This window comes from Pogoniulus pusillus, chromosome 10 (genome assembly GCF_015220805.1).
Source record: "Pogoniulus pusillus isolate bPogPus1 chromosome 10, bPogPus1.pri, whole genome shotgun sequence".
NCBI lineage: Eukaryota > Metazoa > Chordata > Aves > Piciformes > Lybiidae > Pogoniulus > Pogoniulus pusillus.
Window position 1 is genome coordinate 13,609,368 of NC_087273.1, and position 24,691 is coordinate 13,634,058.

The window sequence follows — 24,691 nt, forward strand, 5'->3', positions numbered from 1 at the left end:
GCGATGTAAGTTGGGGAGATTACATTGATTGAGCTAAGAACAAAAAACTCATTTCATTTCTTTTTTCTGTTGTTGATATTCTGAAGGAAAATATGTATGTGTGTGATGGCATACAGGCCAGCCAGCTTATTATTCTTTCTATGAATTGTTTCATTTATACCAGGCTATAATCTGCTTTGGAACTGCAGACTGACATTTCTTGGGAGAACCAGTTTTTGCTCATTATGTCTGGAATGAAATCCGAGATAAGCTTTCATTAAAAATAGCAAATTGAGCAATTTAGGCGTACTGAAGGGCATGATTTAAGGCTAAGAGCTATGAATTTATTTGGTCAACACAACGTGTCAGCTCACAGTGTGTATTGGGAAATAGCAGGGACAATCCGGGGATTTCAGCGAGATTTTGTTAGGGAGTTTAGTTGGAGGCAGGAGTTAAAAAAGCCATTGCAGAGTAATGATGTACTGATAGCTGTTTGCTCAGCTCCTGTTTGCTCTGGAGCACAAATCCTATGAGGAGAGGTTGAGGGAGCTGGGGTTGTTTAGCCTGGAGAAGAGGAGGCTCAGGGGTGATCTTATTACTGTCTACAACTACCTGAAGGGGCATTGTAGCCAGGTGGGGGGTGGCCTCTTCTCCCAGGCAACCAGCAATAGAACAAGGGGACACAGTCTCAAGTTGTGCCAGGGTAGGTCTAGGCTGGATATTAGGAGGAAGTTCTTCACAGAGAGAGTGATTTGCCATTGGAATGGGCTGCCCAGGGAGGTGGTGGAGTCACCATCCCTGGGGGTCTTCAAGAAAAGCCTGGATGAGGCACTTAGTGCCATGGTCTAGTTGACTGGATAGGGCTGGGGGATAGGTTGGACTGGATGATCTTGGAGGTCTCTTCCAACCTGGTTGATTCTATGTGGATTCTATGTGGATTCTATGTGTAGAGTAATCAAAAGCAAAATAGAAACCAAAACATTTTTTTAAAGTGACATTTGATTTAAATTTGCTGTAAAACTGTACCACAGGTCTAGGTGAAATGTGAGAAGCCAATCTGTACAGTTTGGAGCTTGTGTTTATTTTTGTGAGAAGTTGTTTTAAGGAGTAACCAACCTTCAGGGCTGCATTGGTTTTTGTTGGTTTGGTTTGGTTTTTGCATTGCATCTGTTATTAATAAATTGCTGTGGAGAAAATTCTTTGCTAAATAAGGAATGAACTAACAACTCTTTGTTTGTTTGTTTGTTTGTTTGTTTTTAAAGCAGGAATGACTTGGTGATTTTAGTGAGGGCTTTGGTTAGATTTTTGGAGATTACAAATGAAAGTATCCTGATTCACTTTAGTGACTGAGATGGGGAATCATAGAATGGTTTAGGCTGGAAGTGACCTCAAAGATCATCCAATTCCAACCCCCCACCACAGGCAGAGACACCTCCCACTAGAACAGGTCGCTCAAGGACTCATCCAGGCTGGCCTTGAACACCTCCAGGGAGGGACCAGTCACAACCTCAAGCTGTGCCAGTGTTTCACCACTCTCACTGTAAAGAATTTCCTAACACCTAAATTAAATCTCCCCTCTGCCAGTTTAAACCCATTACTCCTCATCTTGTGTTACAAGACCTTGTAAATAGTCCCTCCCCAGCCTTCCTGTAGGCCTCCCTCAGGTACTGGAAGGCTACTACAAGGTCTTCTCAAAGCCTTCTCTTATCTGGACAATCTGTTTAGACATTGATGGTTTGGAGCTAACTATAAAGAGGAAGACTGCTCTAAGTACTGGTGGTGCCTGGTACTTCTATGCAAGTCAGCTTGGTCCCACTGACGGTATCTGCAGATGTCACTGTTATCACTGTGGGGCATGCATCCCTCATGGCTTAGCCTAAAGTTTCCTTTAATCAGATCCACTTGGTTACCCTTTGAGTATTATTGAGTGGTTGGCTGTTATTGCCAAGTAGTAATCTCAGTGTTTGTACGCCTAGCTTTTGTAGCCTGCTTTATATCAGGTTCAAGCAATGTGTTTAATGTCGTGGTCAAGCCCCTGAAGGAATGCCCTTTGTGTTTGGAGGGAGCAGCTCTCTGTTCAGACTGAGAGCAGGATGCAGTCTGAGCCAAAAGAACTGCAGTTTCAAGGAGCAAAGCTAACAAACACAAAAGAAACCCTACCCAAATCTGAAAACTTTGTGTTTATCCCATTCTCTGTGGGAAGCAGCCTCTGTTGGTATCCACATTTGGTCTTCACAGAATGCTTTAGATCAGAAGGGGCCTTTAAAGGTCGTCTAGTCCAACGTCCTTGCAGTCAGCAGGAACATATTCAACTAGATCAGATGATCAGTGGCTCCCTAGCACCCTGTGATCTCAAGTGACATAGTCATATACAAGTGCTCCATCCTAACCTGGTCCTTGATATAATACATTTAATCATAAGTATTTAATCTGATTACAACCTTGCATATTTGTGTGTGTGGCTTTTGCAGGCAGCATCACTGACAGTGGATTCCTGCTCTGAGGATCAGGAGCCTGGGTACTGCACTGTTAGCAATGTGGCTGTTTCTACTGACTGGTAAACAGTTTTTCATTTTATGGGTGAGGGGTTTTGAGTAAAATGAAAGACAAATCACCCTCTGAAACCAGAGAATTCTGGAGTAAAGATGACGAGATCTTAGCCCAGCCTCAGGCAAGGGGTAGATACCTCAGCTGCCCTCTTCCAGATGCATGCAAAGGCAAAGCTCTCAAGTGCCATTTTCTTCCATCTCTGCAGGAGCAAATTAAATTTTCTACATCTGCTGCTACTTGCTACTCAGGCTACATTTCTGCATGGACTTTATTCATGACAAGGAGCTTATTCAGAAATTCTCATTTCTCAACTCTGGCCCCAGATGCTGGTGGCACACAAGAAATCTATGGCCATGAGTAGTCTGCACAGGGATAGGACTTGTCTGATGCCCTGAAGTTTTACTTAATAATCTAGAAAGAGTTAACAAATAATTTTATCAGATGTTTATTACTGACAGCTCATAAATCTAAATTAGACACTAATTCACAAATGTATTTGTTATAACCAACTGGCTCTTAAATTAAATACACAGCACTACTCTTGGACAGTTTAAAGTTCTGCAGTATTTAGTGCTACAAATCTTGAGCAAAGCCTCCTCTGCTTTTACCTTCTGAATTGTATCTGTCTTGCCAAAACCAGGCTGAGACTCAAAATGCTATTACTCTGGTTGCACCTATATTTTATTCATGTGTTCAGGTTTGGGCATCTTGTACTTGTTTGCTTGCATGAACTGCACCTCTCTTTCCTTGTAAAGGTGTAAGAAATATCATCACTTCATTATTGCTTGCTTTTAAAAAAAATATTGTGCTGTTATCCTTTTTTTTTTCTTTCTCCAGTAATTCCCAGGTGTCGACCTTCACAGTTTTAATTTCTTAAACATTATCCAGTACAGAGAACAACTTTATTTCTTGTGTTTTCTGTAAATAACTCAGATTTTTTTCTGGGGCTTCTTTAGAGATAGCAATAACTTTATCTCAACCACTACTGTAATTTCTTACAATAATCACAATCATATTTCCTGTCACATGTAGTATCCTTACTAGCAAAGGTGGCATATCTTTGAAAAATATTTCATCTACCTCCCAGCTGTTTAAATATCATCTATAAGATAAAGCACAACCTACAAAAAACCTTATTCATTATGATTGCAAGTACCTCGCTCATTCAAGTGAATAGAGATTGCAACGTGCAACAACTGAGCGTGAATCTAAAGCCATACCAGTTAAAAATGTTAGTTCAGGCACTCCTGATCTCTCTGTATCCCCTTCTCAATGTAAAATAGGAATTGTAGAAGAGGAATTTTAGCTGCAGACTGTAGCTGATGGTCACAGTTCCTTTGTTGCCATTGCTGTCTTCATGCCTGATACTGATCAATTATTTTTCTGACTCTTTTATAGGACTCTCGATGTACAACCAAATCGAGTTACTGTTGGTGGCATCAGGTCTGTAGAGCCCATCCTTCAAAGGAGAGGACAGGTGGAGAGCCATGATTTTGTGGGCTGTATAATGGAGTTTGCAGTCAATGGACGTCCCCTGGAGCCCAGCCAGGCTTTGGCAGCTCAAGGCATCTTAGATCAGTACGTCTGCTATATATGGTATTGAATGGACAGCGTTTACAATACAGGATGCAGTCGTGAAAGTCAGTTGCTATTCTATTCAGACACTGCCACATATTTCTTGTGAAAAAAAATGACTGCAGAATTTATTGTGAAGTGAGAAGAAAGCAGGAAGAAATAGAATTTGGATTAAAGGTTCATGGAAGATTACAGAGGCTTCGAAACAGCGACATCGTCATATTTCTGTTGCCAGTTATTACTGTTACATCGCAGGCTGAAACAGAATATAACCCTCTTAGTGGTTTTCTTTATAAATTCCACCTGGGTTTGACTGTACTCATTCTGTTTGCTACCCCTCTGCTCCCTCTTATTTCTTTTTAATCCACAATGTCTGTTCTATCACTTTACCTCTCACATATCACTGAATTTCCCTCGTCTCCTCCGAGCGGTCTTTCAGAAATGATGAACTATCTGACTCTATTGCTTTTTCCATCTCAGCCTTTGAAGTCACACTTGTAGCAATAATGTCAGTCCTTCATCCAGTTTTCTTAGCTCACTCTTCCTCTTGCAGCCCCCAAGTTTGTGCTGCTTATTATGATGTGAAGTCCCTGGAAGTCTGCAACATAAAAAGCACTGAAAAAGTTTCAAAGAATAACAGGATGTTTAGGGTTGGAAGGATCCTTTCAATGTCATCTACTGCTGCCCCACTGCAGTGAACAGGGACATCTTCAACTCAATCTGCCCCAAACAACCTGACCTGGAATGTGTCCAGTCATGAGGCTTTAACCACCTTTCTGGACAGCGTGTACCTTCACCATAAAAACTTCCTTCCAGTCTAAATCTCCCCTCCTTCAGTCTACAACCTCACCCCTTGTCTTTCTCAACAGGCCCTGCTGAAAAGACTGTCCCATCTTTATAATGAGCCTCCTTTAAGACCTCAAAGGCTCCAGTAAGGTCTCCTTTCTTCTCTTGAGTAAGAGATAATTGGATTTTCACTGCCTCTGAATTCCTTTCTCTTTTGTAAGACTGTTATAATTTGATGTTGAAAATTTGTATCCATTTACAAACATGAGTTTTTCATGGAAGATGTCTCTGTGGGGAAGAAAGGGAGTTCAAATTCAGGAACTTTCCCCAGCATGTTTGCTCTGCTTATGGGTGCACACGCTCCTCAGCATCTGCTTTTCTCATCTCTTTCAGGTGTCCCAGACTCGAAGGCGCTTGCACAACCAGCCCCTGCCAACATGGTGGCACCTGTGTTGATCACTGGTCGTGGCAGCAGTGTCACTGCAAAGATGGACTGACAGGAAAGCACTGTGAAAAATGTACGGAGGGGCTTTTGCTGTCGCTCTCTTTGATGTACACCTAACCGCGGTGTAACCCAATGCCATTAAGGCTTTCTTTTCAGGGGCACAGGGTAATGAGTTTCATAACATAATGAAAACAAGCACCATGCTTGCTTATGAAGTAACACTGAAGGAAAAGCCCACAATGGTTTTTTCATGAGCTAAAAAGAGCAACAAGTTACATATATTATGTCTTCTGCTCTGTATATCACATTTCAGGTAACTCACACTCCTTTAAAACTACTGCTTGCCCATAATGTATAATTAGTAACTCATAAAGCTCTCCCCTAAGGAGGAATTTTTCTGCTATGGGGAGGTAAGAAGGTAAGGAAAACCCTTCCCCTCGTGTTTTCTGCATGTGCTTGTGGCTACTCTGAGCTTTAGACCATTGTTATCACATAAAAAATCAGATCATGTGCAAGAAAATACAGTAAATGTAAATGAAAGCAAAGCATTTCCACGCTGGAGTTCTTAACTCACATATGGATAGCTCTGTAAATCAATGTGGATTGTCTAGGAGAGCAAAGTGACTTATTTCCATGTAGTTGCAGTGTAATGACTGGACTTTGTTTCCTTACATGTCCCATTATTTAGCTGATTTATATCCTTTTATTGCGCTGGTTTACAAAAGAATTCAGTCATAATTTTAACAGCATTTGGTAGTCAATGTTCTGCCACTTTTTATTTGGTTTTAATTTTGAATGCCGTAACAAATAGCAAGTCATTATCTCTGCCCTGAAGAGCTTAGAGTTCAATATATCATGAAGCCCTTCTTGCACTAATGGAAACAGTAACATCCCTGGGAAGGAATTACACTTCTGAGAGCCAAATTTTTCCCTCCTCCCTCACTTGTTCCCTGGTGAGTTTTAATTTACTATTGACTGATAGCAGCAGTAAATTACTAGCACACTCCCACTCTCAAACACACATTCTGGCTGAAGCCAAAGAATAGAAGGGCTGAAATTCCCATTCACTTCTGCTCTCCCCCATGGCCTGTTCTAACCTTGATCTCTGCTCTTAAAGTGGTCGTTGTTGGGCTCTAGCTGTACCGAGCCACCCACTCAGTTCTTCCTGTCCTTTGTCCCAGCTATGACTGCAGACAGTGCCTTGTCACTAGAAGGCAAGGGGCGCCTGGACTACCACATGAGCCCCAACAAGAAGCGAGAATACCTGCTGAGACATGGCCCTCGAGAAGCCAGCCCAGAACCCCTGAAGGCAGAGCGTTTGGAGGTGAAGTTCAGGACCAGAAGCGAGAATGGTGTTTTAGTCCACATCCAGGAAAGCAGCAACTTCACTACTGTGAAGGTAAGATTACAGCTAATGCTGAGTTTGATTTGATTGGACTGCCTCGTGTACAGTGATCAAAATCACGTTTTTCCATTACTCTTGCTGTTTCCTTTATAAAATATTAGGTCTTTAAGTGAGGCTAGGCACCACTCCAGTATCATTCATCTCCTCAACAATCCCCTTGCTATTTGCCAAGGCATCAGAAGATCTTGATGGGCTTGTATCTAATCATTTTTGTCTAGATTCCAAATAGTGACTGGTTTAGGGCAGCAAGAACAGTGCTCATTGCCATGTTTGTTGTCATCATTAGGTTACACTCTACAGAACAAATCACTTCATTATTGGCCTTTTATCTTCTGATTCTTCAGACCTTAAACCTGAATCCTCTGCCAAAAAGTTTTCATTAATTCCTACTAGCATGGCTCGTGCTTATCAAGCTGGGAAGTGAGGGATCACTTGAATTCATGAGGTTACCCATAGACCAATGTCAATATCAAATCGTTTTCAGATATGTAGCTGAACTAATGCTTCAAATGCCACAGAGTTTTGCCTTTTTTCCCAAAGAGATTATTGCTGCAGAAGTTACCTTTCTCAAGAGAAGGCAATGGTTCAGTTCCTGGCTATGACTCAGTCCATTTACTCATAACTCTAAATGAGTACAGCAGTGATGTTGGCAAGCCCCTTTATTGGGCTGGTGTAAGCTCCAAGTTTCCTTGACTGCTGCAAGGCTTTCCAAGTTCTCTTTTTTTCACTGAGTTTTAAAGAAACTCATACAGAAATTCACACTTTCTAAGCTTCAGCCCCATGGATATTCTCCACCTGCCTGATCAGAGGTACAGAGCTTTCCTGACACACTGGCCACATTGAAGAACAAAGACTGCTTTGCTTCCCTGGTGTATGCTTTTACCACATTATTTGATAGGAAGTTTCTGCCTCAGCTGTATTAGCAGATAAGATCTCATTATTTTGAGTTCTGGAGAGAAAAAACCAAATACTACCATTTCCTCCCTAGTAGAATTTGCTAGGTCAGCTCTACAGGCATTATTAATAAAAAAAAAAAAAAGAAGAGGAGAATTGCCTTTCCTGGCTGAAAGCACCAGTGGTGTGTTTATGCAAACTCTCTTATTATTGTTAATGCTGGGGAAGTTATACAAGCAAGCAGAGGGTGTCAAGTCCCAGACCCAGCTGTGCAAGGACCTGAGAGCAGAGGTTTGCCCAGTACCAGATGCAGCAGTTTAAGAAAGAAGAGGTAACATTGCTGTTCAGATTATTGCCAGAAAATTCCCAGATGATGCTAGATACTCAAACTGTAGCAATAGTTAGCACAGTATGGCTTCTGTGCCATTGCTCATACTCATAGTATCATGATGAGCACTTCCCTTGGTGATGGCCCAAGATGTTAGTGCAACCAACTTACATGTAGGTCTCCATAACATCTCAGTCTACTTCCTAGTACAGAAGATGAGCTTTATGGACTTGTCTGCAGCTCTTTAATTGGTCTTTAAACCAGATAATTTTATGACTTAATTTTTGGATCACAGGATGTTAGGGGTTGGAAGGGACCTCCAGAGATCATCGAGTCCAACCCCCTGCCAGAGCAGCACTGTAGAATCTAGCTCGGGTCACACAGAAACGCATCCAGGCATTGCTGGAAAGTCTCCAGAGAAGGAGACTGCACAGCCTCTCTGGGCAGCCTGTTCCAGTGCTTTGTGATCCTTACAGTCAAGATGTTCATCCTCATGTTGAGGTGGAGCTTCCTGTGCTTTACTTTATACCTGTTGCCCCTTGTCCTATCTCAGGGCACAACTGAGAAGAGTTTGTCCCCTCCCTCTTGACCCCCAGCCCTCAGATATTTATGAACATTGATTAGAACCCCTCTAAGTCTTCTCTTCACAAGACCAAAATGCCTCAGCCTCTCCTTACAGGGCAATGTTCCATCCCCTCATCATCTTTGTAGCCCTCCCTTGGACTCTCTCCAGTAAATCCCTGTCCCTGCTGAACTGGGGAGTCCAAAACTGAATGCAGTATTCCAGGTGAGGTCTCACCAGGGCAGAGCAGAGGAGGAGGAGAGCTTCCCTTGAATCTGCTAGCCACACTCAATCAATTGGGTCTTTTAATATGCCTGTTATCCAAAGTGTAAGCATTCAAGGAAAACCTGCTCTGTGTTTTTTTCATCTTAAACTCTGCTGGGGAAGAGCTGCACATTCTGTGGCTACTTCCATGCCTATACATTTTTTCCTCTTGTAGTTAACTGGTTTTGTTGTAGCTGGGGTTGGGATAAAGTTAGACAAATGCTAGTAAAATACACCTACTGAAATGCGAGCAGCTGATCGTGGATGTGAGCTCTCCCGAAAGATCCCTTTATGATATAAAGGGATTCTTAATCCAGGAAACATTAAACCAAAAAAATTAGCAAATTGAATTAGACAGTGGTTAAATTCAAATGGAAAATCCTCCTGCAAAAGCCTATAAAAAGGAACAGAGTAGGGGATTCCTTATTGCTAAAGCTCTTTGTCACAGCTTATTTTCTCACAGATAATACACACTGCAACTAATTCAATTAGAAGTAATGAAGCAAATACAGGAGGTTAAAGGTTAAATTACCTGTCTTGTTTTAGCTGAAAATATGACCTGATGCCAGATTAAATTAGCATAACTTTATCCCTAAGATCTATGAATTGTATGGATAGAGAATGTGGATTACATCTTACCTATGTGAGATAACATATGCATATACCAGAGTGCTGAGGCACTGGTACAGGTTGCTCAGAAATGTGGATGCCTCATCACTGAAAATGTTCAAGCCTAGGTTTGATGTGATGTTGAATCTAGGTTAAGATGCCCCTGCTTATGGTGAGAGAGCAGAATGCTCTAGGCATCTTTAAAGGCCCCTTCCAATATTAACCATTCTGTGTTTCTATGCACATAAGAAATTGCAGGAGTAAATCAGAATGTAGCTCTTTAAAAAAGATATCCAGTGGGCTATAAATCTGCAAAGGCTAGTGCTCAGGTTTAAGACAAATTAGAGGTAATTTGTTCAGTAAAGGAGACTGAATATTAGTAAAGTTGAGTCATCCTTGTGGTTAGAAATATGTTTGCTTTAGTGATTCACTCTCTTCATTATATTTTACTTGTCAGTTGTTCTGCCTTTTTAAGTAAACCCCCAAAATGGGTGTTACTCAGTATTGTCAGCAGCAGCATTTGTCTTCCAGCATGAGTAGGGAGGTGATTGTCCCCTTGTACCTGGCTCTAGTGAGGCCATACCTCAAGTACTGGGGTCAGTTTTGGGCACCTCATTACAAGAGGAATGTGGAGGTGCTGGAGCCAGTTCAGAGGAGGGCAAGGAAGCTGGGAAAGGGTCTGGAGAGTAAATCTTAAAAGAGGAGTGACTAAGCTGGTGATGGTTACCTTGAAAGAGAGGATGCTGAGAGGAGATGTCATGGCGGTCTACAGCTATGTGAAAGGACATTGTGAAGAGGCTGCTGCTGGTCTCTTCTCACAGGTAAATAGTGATAGAACAAGAGGGAATGGCCTCAAGCTGGAACTGGGTATGTTCAGACTAGATATCAGGAAAAAAAATTCACATCAAGAGTGGTCAGGTGTTGGAATGAGCTGCCCAGGAAGGTGGTGGAGTCATTAACCCTGGATGTATTTAAAAGTCGTTTGGATGTGATGCTTGGGAGTATGGTTTAAGGTTAACCTTGCAGAGTAGGGATATTGGTTGGAGTTGGTGATCCTGAGGGGCTTTTCCAACCTGAATGTTTCTGTGATTCTGTGAAATTTGGAAATAAGTTGTGCCTCAAGGAACCAAGAAGAACATTCCTTATTTTCCCCTGGTTGAAGAAGTCATGGACATCTTGTCTCTGGAAATTTTATTTTCCACATGTCACCAGTATGTTATTTATATGTCTTTTACAATCAGTCACATGCCATGTAAAAGCAACAGAAATAGAGCTTAAGGGTCATAAATCAGTATGGAAAATACCAGCTGCTGACAGGTAAATAATTTTACAATTCTTCCTTAAGGCAGAACTAAAAGTTCTGATTCTGTGCATAGCCTTCTGAGGAGATGCTGATGGAGCTGGGGGTGTTCAGCCTGGAGAAGAGAAGGCTCAGGAGAGACCTCATTTCTGTCTACCTGAAGGGAGGTTGTAGCCAGGTGGGGCTTGGTCTCTTCTCCCAGGCACCCAGTAACAGAACAAGAGGACACAGCCTCAAGCTGTGCCAGGGCAAGTTTAGACTGGACCTTAGGAAGAAGTTCTTCACAGAAAGAGTGGTTGGCATTGGAATGGGCTGCCCAGGAAGGTGGTGGAGTCACTGTCCCTGGAGGCATTTGAAAGGAGACTGGATGTGGCACTTAGTGCCGTAGTTTAGTTAACTAGAAGGTGTTAGGTGATAGATTGGACTCAAAGACCTTTTCCAACCTGCTTAATTCTGTGATTCTGTGGATTGCAGTAAGCTTAGAGGATATTGCCTGATATGGAAGCATGGAATGGCTTAGGTTGGAAGGAACCTTGGAGATATCTACTCTAACGTTTTCATTTACATAAAGATCAAACATGAGGCAGCGATTTCCTGGTGCATAAAGGACAAAACAAGGCATACTAGGCAGTTACAGGTTACAGACATAAAGAGATGTATATATTAGGTCCAGTTAATCTTTTCACAAATACTTTAGAGTGTGGCAAGTGGTATTTAGTATCTTAGAGCAGCCTGTGAGACTGCCTTGCCAAATGTGGGACGGTTTAGATGTATGCCCCCTGTGTTTCCCTCTATCAAAAGCATCCTAACTCGAAGGGGCAGCTCTGTCAAAGTGTCCCTCAAAACATTTTCAAACACTCCAAATTATTGCATGGATAACCAGAGTGCCTGCAGATATTAACCACTGTATTTCTTGATCCAAGTGGGATACGTGCTAGATCCATTTAGTTTAGGCTGCTGCCAAGGCATGGGCATGGTCTTACAGCCATACTAAAGCTGATCTGTGTGAACGAAGTCCTCGGCTTGCATCACTAAAGAAGTTAAATCCAGAGCACTTAACAGTTTCTGGAAATGAGAGCAGCATTCTTGTAGCTGGTGTGTCACCTCACAGTTCTTCCCAGGTGAATGTTGTTTTTCCTGGAACAAAGCATGGGAGGCTTAGAGAGCTTTCAACAAACCTGGGGCTTTGACCTCTTCTGGACTACGCATGTGCGCGTTCTGCACGCAGATCATGGACTGACTGAGCTGCAGTCAGCAGCACAGAGTGGGAAATAGTTGTCATGTTTAACACCTGTCATATTTAACACATCTGACCAAACATAGAGAATAGAGAAGGAAACTTGCAATGAGTTGGAGAGCCATCCTATGTGAGCTGTACACAACCTGTACTCCCTTAGGAGGTCAGCCAACAGACCCAGCTGTTACACTGTGTTTGAGCATCTGGCAGCTTTGGACGCCGGTTGGCTTTTTTCAAACTCCTCTATCTTAAATGCAGAATTTGCACTGATCTCATTCTGGGATCATTCAACATTGAGCTAACAAGAGGTCTGAAATCCAGCATCTCATGATTCAGTAGAATTGTGAGGCGTCGTTCCTAGAGAAAAAGCCAAAGAAATCTTTTGGTGGAATTTAACAGTACCTTTTCATCCTAACAGCTCACAAGTTTGAAAGCAGTTTGTGCAAAGAGGCACCGTTTGAAAATTCACACAAAACCACACACTTCACAACTCTTCAGAAAGGTTTCTTAAATGCAACTGCTTTTCTGCACAACAAAGCAAAGGAAAAAAAAAAAAAGAAAGCCAAAAAGGCAAATTGTCAGGAAAAACAGATATGAAATGGGAATCTTGCTTAAGTCCTGCCGTGCCATATGTATTCCTGCTGAGTGGTAATGAAAACTAGATGCAAGTGTTTTGGGCAAGGGAAACATCTGTTTATCCTGCAAAGCATTTTCCACACTTATATTGGAGGAGAAAGAAAAACTATTCTCTATTTTTTTCTTTCCAGTTGAAATGTCATATGCATGCCCTATTGCTGGCCTCTCAATAGGTTTGTTTTCTCTTAGCTGTGGAATGAGTGGATGGCAGCAATAAGTTTTCTCCCAGCCAAAATTTTTGGTACTAAATAAAAAATGCATTTTTAGTACAAAACAATTATTTGGGGAAAAAATACACCCAGGCTTCCTGTTACAGCCAAAGCCATGTGTTGTTGTAGCTGTGCTGATCAGGCATTAAATTGGTTATGTGTGTGTGTGTGTGTGGAGTGGTTATGTGTATACTAAAATGATGCATTTTGTATTCTTCTGTTCAGATAAAAGGTGGGAAAGTGCACTACGTGTCTGATGCTGGAATTGCTGGGAAAGTGGAAAGAAACATCCCAGAAGTGTACACTGCGGATGGTCAGTGGCATTCAGTGCTTCTGGAGAAGAATGGATCTGCTACTGTCCTCTCAGTTGACAGGACTCATAGCCGAGACATCCTCCACACCACGCAAGACTTTGGTGGGCTAAACGTTCTTACAATTTCTTTGGGAGGAATCCCATCAAGCCAGCCTTTCAAAAGCACAGTTGCAGGTAATTTTTGGTGTGTGTGTGTGTGTGTTTGTTTGTTTGTTTTATTTTCCTTGGTATTGCAATACAAGAGGGGATGGTTAGTTTGAGGAAGGGGAGGCTGAGAGGAGACCTCACTGCTATCTACAACTACCTGAAGGGACATTGTGGAGAGGCTGCTGCTGGTCCCTTTTATAGGTGATTTGAGACAGAGCAAGAGGGAATGGCCTCAAGCTGAGGCTGGGGAGGTTTAGATTGGACGTTAGGAAAAAGTTTTTAACAGAGAGAGTGGTCAGGCACTGGAATGAGCTGCCAAGAGGGTGGTGGAGTCATCCACCCTGAATATGTTTAAGGGTGGTTTGGATGTGATGCTTAGGGCTATGGTTTAAGGTGAATCTTGTAGATTAGGGTTATAGATTATCCTGAGGGTATTTTCCAACCTGGATGTTTCTATGCTTCTATGTTTGAACAAAGGGTCTCTGCTTTAAGTTTACCAGTTTGCAATTCTTTACCAGTAATTATTATCAGTAAATAGCTATACTTCCATACTTTGCCAGAAAAGAATGCAATTTGAATGAGTGAGGATTGCAGACTTTGTTCCTTCGGTGAACTTTGCTGCCTTGTTGTTTCCAAAAGTAGGCACCCCCCATCTGCATAGCTTTGTGGAGGCAGGGGGTGGGTTTGCTGCTTGCCTGTAAATCAGTTGTTGTAATTTTGTGAAGCTAATGGATAAGAAAGGATCTCTTCTTTACCTGGCTCAGAATCTGGAACATCAAAGCAAACCTTTTATGTGGGCAAAAGCACTAAATGAGAGTTTTGTCTCTGTGGGGGTTCAGTAAGTACTGCAGGATTTAGCCTGTTATTTAATATGATTAAAATATTTTCTGAAACTCCCAGCTTTCTCCTGCTTTACCCTGCTGTCTAGTGAAGAATAGGTTTTATTTCTCAGCCACAGAAAACAAGGACAATAAGGAGCTAGCCTCTGATGGACATCTAGCTGCTAAGAAGAAAATCAGTCTCCTCTAAGAGTTAAAGCAACTACCTTAGCCCCTGGAAATAAAAAAAAAAAAAAAAGAGAACATATATTTTGTATCATTCCCCCAGTGATAAGTAAAGATGGAAGTGATTTTGAGCTACAAACTGTGAGATACTCCAGACAACGCAGGCCTGGGGGGGAAGGGGAGGCTATGTTGAAAAATCATCCTGGCTTCAAGAATTATGGCCAGAGAAGTTATCTCTGAGTGGAGCAAATTCACACATCACATTTGCGTGTGGTGAATTTGTATGCAATGTGGTACCAAATGGTCTGGATGCTGTGGTAACCTCTCCCCTTTTAACATGCATGTTTTACGAGCAGCATACACATGAGAAAATCAGAGGCTTATAGCAAAGCTGGAACAAAGAAAACTGAGGACACTAACTTCTCACCGCTGCCACATGCCATGGCAGACGGATTAGGAATGTCTGGCTTCCATTAGGAATGCACAATCCAGAATCTCTTATTCATATGATTTGATTTTATTTTAATATTGGATTACATTGTGTACGACATACCAAGGATTTACAAGGGGGAGGTATAAAACTCTGCATGAACTCAGAGTCAAAAATATCTGCAGCACTGCTAAAACATTGGAATGGACTCCCTGAGGAGATGGTTGAATTCCCTATCCCTGGAGGTGTTTAAAAGATGCAGAGATGTGGTGCCGTGGGATGTAATTTAGTGTCAGACTTGATAGTTAGATAATGGTTGGAATCAGTGATCTTAAAGCTCTTTTCCAACTGAAATGATTCTGTGATTCTGGGTGACAGTTCTAGGGCTGTGGAGCTGGTGTATCATATAGCATTTTCAAACCCAGGTAGACCTGACAAAATCCCAATTGCTGTTTGTCAAACCACTGCTGCAAGGGACCACCAAGCGTGCAGCAAGGTAATAGTCTGTTTCGCTCGGGCTCCCACCTGAACCTAAATCCTCAATTTCCTTTTTCATTTGGCAGCGTGAAAACAGAAGGAAAAGGAAAATGTAAGTAATGCTGTGAGAGAACACATCTTGCTCAGAGTGGAAAGAATACAGCAGTAGCCTGTGTGCAAACCTTAGAGGCCTTGAGTGACCTGTTCTAGTGGGAGGTGTCCCTGCCTATGGCAGGGGGTTGGAACTAGATGATCTTTGGGGCTCCTTCCAACCTAAACCATACTATAATTCTTTCATGCCCCTTTACACTACACAACTTGCATCTCTCAGTTAAGCTTGTTTGATGTTGATACACACTCATATTTAATTTCTGGCATCAGAGGGTGTTCTGGTTTTAAATCATAGAATCACAGAATCAACCAGGTTGGAAGACACCTCCAAGACCATCCAGTCCAACCTAGCCCCCAGCCCTAGACAATCAACTAGATCACAGCACTAAGTGCCCCATACAGTCTTTTCTTGAACATCTCTAGGGATGGTGACTCCACCACCTCCCTGGGCAGCCCATTCCAGTGCCAATCACTCTCTCTGGCAAGAACTTCCTCCTCTTCTCCAGCCTATAACTCCCCTGGCACAACTTGAGACTGTGTCCCCTTGTTCTGTTGCTGGTTGTCTGGGAGAAGAGACCAACCCCCACCTGGCTACATCCTCCCTTCAGGTAGTTGTAGACATCAGTGAGGTCCCCCCTGAGCCTCCTCTTCTCCAGGCTAAACAACCCCAGCTCCCTCAGCCTCTCCTCATAGAGTTTGTGTGTCAGGTCTTTCACCAGCTTTGTCGCCCTTCTCTGGACACGTTCCAGCACCTCAACATCTCTCTTGAATTGAGAGGCCCAGAACTGGACACAGGACTCAGCATACTTAGAATTTTAGAAATCTGTAATACCAACTCCCAACTCCTACAACTGAAGTATATGTATTGGTTCATGACAGAGTAGGTATTCATAAGATTTATCTCTGTGTTCTACTCATTTTCACAGAGGCTTTCACAATTCCTCACAAAGTTTCCCTTCACAGTGGCTGTTCCTCCATTTCTGCAAGATGTTTGGAGAAATTAACCTTTCTCTGACACTGCTAATGCATGGCAAATTTGCTCCTGTTTGTTTCACCCTAGTGGAATGCTTTAAGGCAGAGTGGTAGCACTTTCCTTCTCCTTGTTGCTTACTTTTGTAGATAATAGCTATTATCAATAGCCATTTAGTATTGAGTAACATCCTTCTGTAAACTGGCACCATGCATAGTGCTCCTAGGAGAACTGTGGTGGTTTGAGTTCCCCCCTCTCCCCACTCTTGTGAAAATCACCCAGACTAGACCCAGCCAAGCTGGAAATTAGAATGGAGCTTTTTATATTTATAGCTTAGCACAATATGCAGGCAGATATTTACAATCTGTACAGCCATATAGAGTAATATACAAGTTTAAAAAAGTAATACAGAAACACAGCACCCCTTCCAGAAACCAGTCCCCAGGAGGGGCTCTCAACCACCTTCCCACTTCCTTTCCACCCCTCTATCCCAGACTTTGCCTTACGTTCAAGGTGAGTTTGGAGAATTGGCCAGGGGGGTTAGGAAGCAGAAGGATTAGTAGGAAGCAGAAGGATTAGTTACACAGAGAGTAGGTTAGGGAGAGAAATGCAGGCAGCCAGAGACAGAGAGCAGCTGTGTTATCTATATGCTTCACAGCCTATAAACTGGTTCTTCTCACCAAAACATTCTACTCTGCTTCAAACTAGCACAATGCTCTTGTTTTTATACATCTCAGCAAGCCTATGAGTGAAGTAGACATCACCATTGTTTTCTTTTCACGGCCTATAGTCTAATTCTTCTCACCAAAATATTCCAGCTAGCTTCAAACAAGCACAAATTTGCTCCTGTTTGTTTCACCCTAGTGGGATGCTTCAGAGATGAGTGGTAGCACTTTTCCTTCTCCTTGTTGCTTACTTTTATTGATAATAGCTATTATCAGTAGCAATGTAGTATTGAAGAATATCCTTCTGTAAATTGGCACCATGCATGGTGTTCCAAGGAGAACCCATCAGCAGTCAAGGAGAAATAAACACGTTTCCTACAGCAACCATGTGTGTGAACACCGAGAGCTTAACTTACAGACACATCTTTGCATGCTGTTTTATCACAGCTCCAAATAGAGGTCAGTGTGAAGTTGCACTACCCTAAAGTCCTTGCAGAAAGGATTAAGTCTGGGGAACAGAGACTTATTAGGCTGGCAAAAGGCTGGATTTTCCTGCGACCTCACACAACTGCCACACAAAGGCTGAAGATAATCCTGCCTCCCTGGGGTCCCTCAGCACTGAAACTCAGTGTCCCCACTGACAGGGTAATGCTATGACTGACCTATGGGAAGTTTGGGAAAAGACCACTTGAGATTCAGAGACAAAAGTATTGCCTTGATTTTAGGAGACAGGAGGCTTAGCTGAACCATCATAAGTTCAGCTCAGAATGAGGGAAACTGTGAGGCACACAAGTAAAGGGCAATGGAAGCTAATGTTTGCTGCTAGCACAGCACAGCCAGCTGCACAGAAGTCTCTCTGTGGATGATGAGAAGTTTTAGGACTAAGGGAAAATTAGGAAACATAAACCTTTACGTATATTCAGTGAAGTTGCTAAAAGCAGTATATCATGGATTCATAGGTTCACGGGGTGGTTTGGGTTGGAAGGAACCTTAAAGATTATCTAGTTCAAATCCCCCAGCCATGGACAGGACACCTTTTACTAGACCAGGTTGCACAAGGCCTCATCCAACCTGGCCTTGGACACTTCCAGGGAGGTACATCCACAACCTCCCTGGGCAACCTGTTCCCAATAATGTTGAAGACCTATGTAGTACTATAATAGATGTTTCCCTATAGTAACTATTTGAATTCTTGGGTTATTTACTCAAACAATGGAAGCCTTTCATTTAGCTTCAGTGAAATGAATCTGCAAACTAAAAACTGAGTCAGTTTAACAATACACTTTTAGAAAGTGTAATGCTTCTGCAAGATCCAGCCATTTACTCTTTGCTTAGTATTTGGGGAAGATAATTTTGCTTCAAGGGGAAACTGCATTACAATAAAGATTATTGCATGATAATTAAAGATCATTGCATCTAATCTTCAGACCTCCTTCAACGAGTAGCTGTAAGAAAAGCATGGTACACAGAAGTATTGTTTGCATTGCAGACCTCAGATCTAATCTACTCCTTGAGCAGCAGAGTTGAGTCTGTGTGTGAGCAAACTGTTCTCACCCAACATGCATTTTTTACTTTAGTTTTCTATTATTTTTTTCCCGCAGTTTGAACTTTATTCTCATTCTCCAAGCTTGAAGTAGATAATTCCTAACCAGACAGTAGCTCCTTCTCTTACACAGACTATGGAATTCTTTAGAGCTAGATCACCATTTCAAATCTGTAATTCTTAAGAGCTAGGTCACCATTTCAAATCCATAATTCTTTAGAGCTAGATCACCATTTCAAATCTGTAATTCTTAAGAGCTAGATCACCATTTCAAATCTGTAATTCTTAAGAGCTAGATCACCATTTCAAATCTGTAATTCTTAAGAGCTAGATCACCATTTCAAATCCATAATTCTTTAGAGCTAGATCACCATTTCAAATCTGTAATTCTTAAGAGCTAGGTCACCATTTCAAATCTATAATTCTTAAGAGCTAGATCACCATTTCAAATCTGTAATTCTTAAGAGCTAGGTCACCATTTCAAATCTATAATTCTTAAGAGCTAGATCACCATTTCAAATCTGTAATTCTTTAGAGCTAGATCACCATTTCAAATCTATAATTCTTAAGAGCTAGATCACCATTTCAAATCTGTAATTCTTTAGAGCTAGATCACCATTTCAAATCTATAATTCTTAAGAGCTAGATCACCATTTCAAATATGTAATTCTTTAGAGCTAGATCACCATTTCAAATCTATAATTCTTAAGAGCTAGATCACCATTTCAAATCTGTAATTCTTTAGAGCTAGATCACCATTTCAAATCTGTAATTCTTAAGAGCTAGATCACCATTTCAAATCTATAATTCTTAAGAGCTAGGTCACCATTTCAAATCTGTAATTCTTTAGAGCTAGATTACCATTTCAAATCTATAATTCTTTAGAGCTAGGTCACCATTTCAAATCTGTAATTCTTTAGAGCTAGATTACCATTTCAAATCTATAATTCTTAAGAGCTAGATCACCATTTCAAATCTGTAATTCTTTAGAGCTAGATCACCATTTCAAATCTATAATTCTTAAGAGCAAGATCACCATTTCAAATCTATAATTCTTAAGAGCTAGGTCACCATTTCAAATTATCTTTAGGCTTCTGCTTGCTATTACCTGTGGGCTTTTTTTAAGACATAATGAAAGCAATGGGCATGGAAAACATCTTTCAGGCCTTCTAGAAGACATCAGAATTTCAGCACCTTAATTATGGGGTTTTATTTGCTCACCTAAGAGCATTTTCATTGCTTTGCAATCTTAGTTTTGAAATTAAAAGCCATGGTCTGTTCTCAGTGCTTATTTGGCAGGCTTAAAAGGAGCAGGGTATCCTGGTATCATTTATATAAGTGGCACACTTATATCTTTAGAGAAATTGCTTAATTGCTTTCTTATCTTTAATCTCCATTTCTATACACAGCTTAGATGTGAAAAGCATTAGCTTGAAAAGGTACATCTATAGAAGTTATACCAGAAGTTCCAGGCATGACCAGCCTTTTATTTAATCTCATTCTGCTTAAAAGTAGATTGCAGTTCCTATCAATATGAGCATATATAGATAATAAATTGTCTAAAGTTTATGAACAAAATAACCATTACAAGCTAAGAGAAAATACTTAACAAAAGCAACAGAACATCCCTCAAGGCAGATTTAGGTACTGAAACATCTGTGAATGGGCCATCCTCCTAGGGAAATGCTTGGGGTTACTCAGATCCTGCAGCACGATGTGGTTAACAGTGCAGGTAGTTTTACATTCATCACAATGCAAATTGTGATGTGGGGAAGGAGCCATAAGCTCACTGCATGTAGGATTCTGTCATGAAGACCTGGAGGCTTCACATGCATAGGTAATGGCACAAGTTACCCCACTTACTGCTTAAAACCACATCAAGAAACAAGGCCACAGCCTCCATGGCAGCATTGGAGGTTCCTTTTTGTTGCTTCTGCATTTATGTCTCCCCTATCATTCCATGGGGTAAGAGACACAACACAGATCATTTACTGGTCCAGAGGGTTTCCCCTTGAGGATGACTTGGATACTCAGTGCCTTTGGCCTCTGTTGACAGTGCATACTCAGTCTTCTGGTCATGATGTGGCTATTGTTTTTCTTCCTAGGCTTTGATGGCTGCATTTCCTACATCAAGTATGGTGGAGAGAGCCTTCCATTTGCTGGCAAGCACAGCCTTGCTACCCTCTCCAAAACAGACCCCTCCGTGAAGATTGGCTGCCGCGGTCCCAACGTCTGTGCCAGCAGTCCCTGCTGGGGTGAGCTGATGTGCATCAACCAGTGGTATGCCTACCAGTGTGTCCCGCCAGGTGCCTGTGCCTCCAACCCCTGCCAAAATGGAGGGAGCTGTGAGCCTGGGGCCCATGCCAGCTTCACCTGTATCTGCCCCGAGGCATACGCGGGACAGACCTGCGAGGTGGTCGTGGCATGCCTGGGGGTCTTGTGTGCCCCAGGCCATGAGTGTAGAGCGGGGATCCATGGTGGCCATATCTGCCTCCCATCACCTCACCCTGCCGAGCTGTCTCTGCCCCTCTGGGCTGTGCCGGCCATTGTGGGTAGCTGCGCAACGGTCCTGGCACTGCTGGTCCTCAGCCTCATCCTCTGCAACCAGTGCCGAGGAAAGAAGTCGAAAGGCCCAAAAGAGGAGAAGAAGACAAAGGAGAAGAAGAAAAAAGGAAGCGAGAATGTTGCCTTCGATGACCCTGACAACATCCCGCCCTATGGAGACGACATGACTGTCAGGAAGCAGCCTGAGGGGAACCCAAAACCTGATATCATCGAAAGAGAAAACCCCTATCTCATCTACGATGAGACCGACATCCCGCACGCCACAGAGACCATCCCCAGTGCCCCGCTGGCTTCCCCTGAGCCTGAGATCGAGCACTACGACATCGACAACGCCAGCAGCATCGCCCCCTCAGATGCAGACATCATCCAGCACTACAAGCAGTTTCGGAGCCACACGCCCAAGTTCTCCATCCAGAGGCACAGCCCGCTGGGCTTTGCACGGCAGTCCCCCATGCCCCTGGGTGCCAGCAGCTTGACCTACCAGCCTGCTTATGGGCAAGGCTTGAGGACAACATCTTTAAGCCATTCAGCATGCCCTACTCCCAACCCCCTGTCTCGGCACAGTCCCGCACCCTTCTCCAAATCATCAACCTTCTACAGGCACAGTCCAGCGAGGGAGCTGCACCTTGCCATACGGGAAGGGAGCCCGCTGGAGATGCACAACGATGTCTGCCAGCCTGGCATTTTTAACTATGCCACTCGGCTGGGGAGGAGAAGTAAAAGTCCACAGACCATGGCAAGCCACAGTTCCCGACCGGGAAGCCGCCTGAAGCAGCCCATTGGGCAGATCCCTCTGGAGACTGCTCCTCCAGTTGGACTGTCCATTGAAGAGGTGGAGAGACTGAACACCCCTCGCCCCAGAAACCCCAGCATCTGCAGTGCAGACCATGGCCGCTCCTCTTCTGAGGAGGACTGCAGAAGGCCTCTGTCCCGGACGAGGAACCCTGCCGATGGTATTCCTGCACCCGAGTCCTCCTCTGACAGCGACTCCCACGAGTCTTTTACCTGCTCCGAGATGGAGTACGACAGGGATAAGCCCATAGCATACACCTCCAGGATGCCCAAGTTATCCCAGGTCAATGAGTCTGATGCGGATGATGAGGACAACTACGGTGCTAGGCTGAAGCCCCGGCGGTACCATGGCCGCCGAGGTGAGGGTGGGCCGGTGGGGGCACAGGCGACCACCACCAGCCCTGGGGATAGCTCCCTGCCCGGGAAGCTGGGGCAGCAAGCGGGAAGCTTCAACTGGGACAACCTGTTGAACTGGGGCCCAGGCTTTGGGCATTATGTGGATGTTTTCAAGGATTTGGCATCACTTCCAGAAAAAGCAGCAGCAGCAGTAGCAGCAGCAGCGAGTGAAGACGGCAACGGTGGTACCACAAAGCCTGTCTCCAAGGATGGGGAAGCAGAACAGTATGTATAGGCTTTGTCTCCTGGTGCTGCCGCAGCGCAGAGCCACGGGGACCAGCCAGACCATTATATGGTTGTAGAAAAGCCAAGGTCAGCATTTGAACCCCAGGCCAGTTTGGTTGAAGGAGACTTTAAAAATAATAACCATTAATGCTGCTGAAAGAGACTTTAAAAGGTTTTTAATTTAATTCTGCTTGGTTGAGTTCATTTCTCCTGCATGCATTGTATTGGGGAATAAGATATTCGGCATGCAGCCCTGGCAAAGGGTTCCCTTTTTTTACCATTGTTTGGGTTGTGATTCTTAAATTAATAATGCTTTGTTCTGAAAAGGAACTGATTTTTGTGTGCGTGTGTGGAGGATGTGCATATTGTCTCCAGCTAAAAACTAACATGTTTTACGATGCAAGAGAATCGAGGATTTGATTTTCCTTAAGAAATGCATGGAAAGAGGATGGTGAATGAAGGAGTTACAGTAGTAAGGTGTCACGGAAAACATAGTTACCATATCCTGCAGTTACAGCTCACGTGTAACTTTATGGATGAAATCAGCTTGAATCATTGCTGGCAACAGTGCTGTTAAGTCTTACTCCATACAAGAGGTGCTAGAAGCAGCTCAAGCCAGTCAGCACTTTAGGAGTTGTTTGTTTTTTGGTTTAGTTTTTTGTCTGTTGTTTGTTTGGGTTGTTTTTTGTTGTTTTTTTTTCCAGCTTATTTGTTTCTTGAGAGGGGGAATTCTTTGGTTTGTGTATTCGTTTTCTCTTGGTTTCTTTTGGTTTGTTTTTCGACAAACTTGCGTGAGAGCTTCTGAACCTCTATGAAATATTTTGCTTAAACCCCCATCCCCTCCAGTGCTTCCAGTGGGAGGGGAGCACAGGGTGTTTGTCAGCCTAGCCCACCCTGCTGCAGCAGCAGCAGCGAGAGGAGCAGTGATAGATCACTTCCATTTCCCTATCTCCTGGCCTCTCACCCCAGCCTCACTGCTTCTGCAGTCTGTGCTTCTCCCCAGATTTCACTTTCCCAACTGTAAAGTGGAAAGGTAGGAAAAACACTTTCCTGCCTCACAGGAGCGTTGTGAGGACTAATTAGTTAACTCCTCCAAAGTGCTTAGACATTATAAAGCACTATAATAAGTATTATCACAATTATTATTAAAGCACTGCCTAGCCTTTGTGACCTTGGAGTGGCATTTTCTGCATTATATGATTTTTTTTTTCTACGATGGAAACTTTGAAGAATTATTTATTGTATAGAAAATTACTGCACTCTCCCATTTTGGAGTGGATATGAGGGAAAACAAAAAACATTTGTAGATTCATTAATGTAGCTTTACTGTTGGTCCCAAACTCCCCAGAGTTTTAGATGAAGTAGAACCTCACAAAGTCCTTACATCTTCGTGCAGATCCTGATGAACCTATTGTACTGTGTTACAAAAAAAAAACAACAAAACCCCAACACTTCAAATCTGATTCTTGATTTGTTTTGTTTTTACCTAAGCTGTGTTTTTATATCAATATTTTCCTACGCTGAATAGTTTTCTTACTTTCAGGGAAGGTAAGAAAAATACTTTTTTTACATTTGTTACTTATGTAACATCCATATTTTTCACATTTTGATAAAATTGTAACATACTGTATGCTTTCTACCTGTAAATGCCAATAATAGAATTAAAATATTTATTTAAAAACCTTTGGTGTATGTTATTGTAAACTTTTTTCCCTTCTCCCCCCCTCCCTTTCTAATTTCCACTCTCTGGTCTTCACTTTTACTAGTTTCTTTTTTTTTTCATTGAGAAAATGGGCTTGAAGAAGCAAGGTGGTGATGTGAAATCACTCATTGAGCATTCATGCACAGCAAAGGCAGCGCTGGTGTCACTCTGGAAATTAATCTCTCTGCAGAAGGGTGTTATAGAGTGTGGCCGTTTGAGCTGATCCTCTAGCTCAGACATAGGGGAGAGATGAACATTCCAGGGATAGGCCACATAAATGGCAACAATAGATAAATTAATATAATTTCATTGGAGCATCAAGAACTTAATGTCTAGAAGCACAGTTTGTTCTCCCCCTTCTCCCGCTGGCTTCTGCTGCTGCAGCTTCACCTATCTTCCCTGGCTGCTGTTTTGGCTACTGCTGCTTCTGCTGCTTCGCCGCCGCTTGACCCTTCCCCCATCTCCCTTAAGGTTATTGTATTGTTGGTTTTTTTTTCCTTCCTTCCTTCTCTAGTTATTATTTCTCTTTACATTGTTATACTATAAGAAAGTCCAATTTCATCTTTCCCTGA

General features: G+C 42.7%; 1 protein-coding gene across 2 annotated transcripts in view; it reads left to right on the top strand.

Moving 5' to 3' along the window:
• The window catches only part of FAT4 (FAT atypical cadherin 4), a 192,244-nt gene extending 168,382 nt beyond the window's left edge, over positions 1 to 23,862 (top strand). For both annotated transcript variants that reach the window (XM_064149965.1, XM_064149966.1), the window contains exons 12-17: positions 2,451 to 2,536; positions 3,928 to 4,107; positions 5,284 to 5,408; positions 6,517 to 6,734; positions 13,005 to 13,266; positions 20,545 to 23,862. In XM_064149965.1, the coding sequence (XP_064006035.1) occupies positions 2,451 to 2,536; positions 3,928 to 4,107; positions 5,284 to 5,408; positions 6,517 to 6,734; positions 13,005 to 13,266; positions 20,545 to 22,427 (2,754 nt within the window). In that variant the 3' untranslated portion in view covers positions 22,428 to 23,862. The remainder of the gene's footprint in view (positions 1 to 2,450; positions 2,537 to 3,927; positions 4,108 to 5,283; positions 5,409 to 6,516; positions 6,735 to 13,004; positions 13,267 to 20,544) is intronic.
• The last annotated feature ends 829 nt before the right edge of the window (positions 23,863 to 24,691 follow it).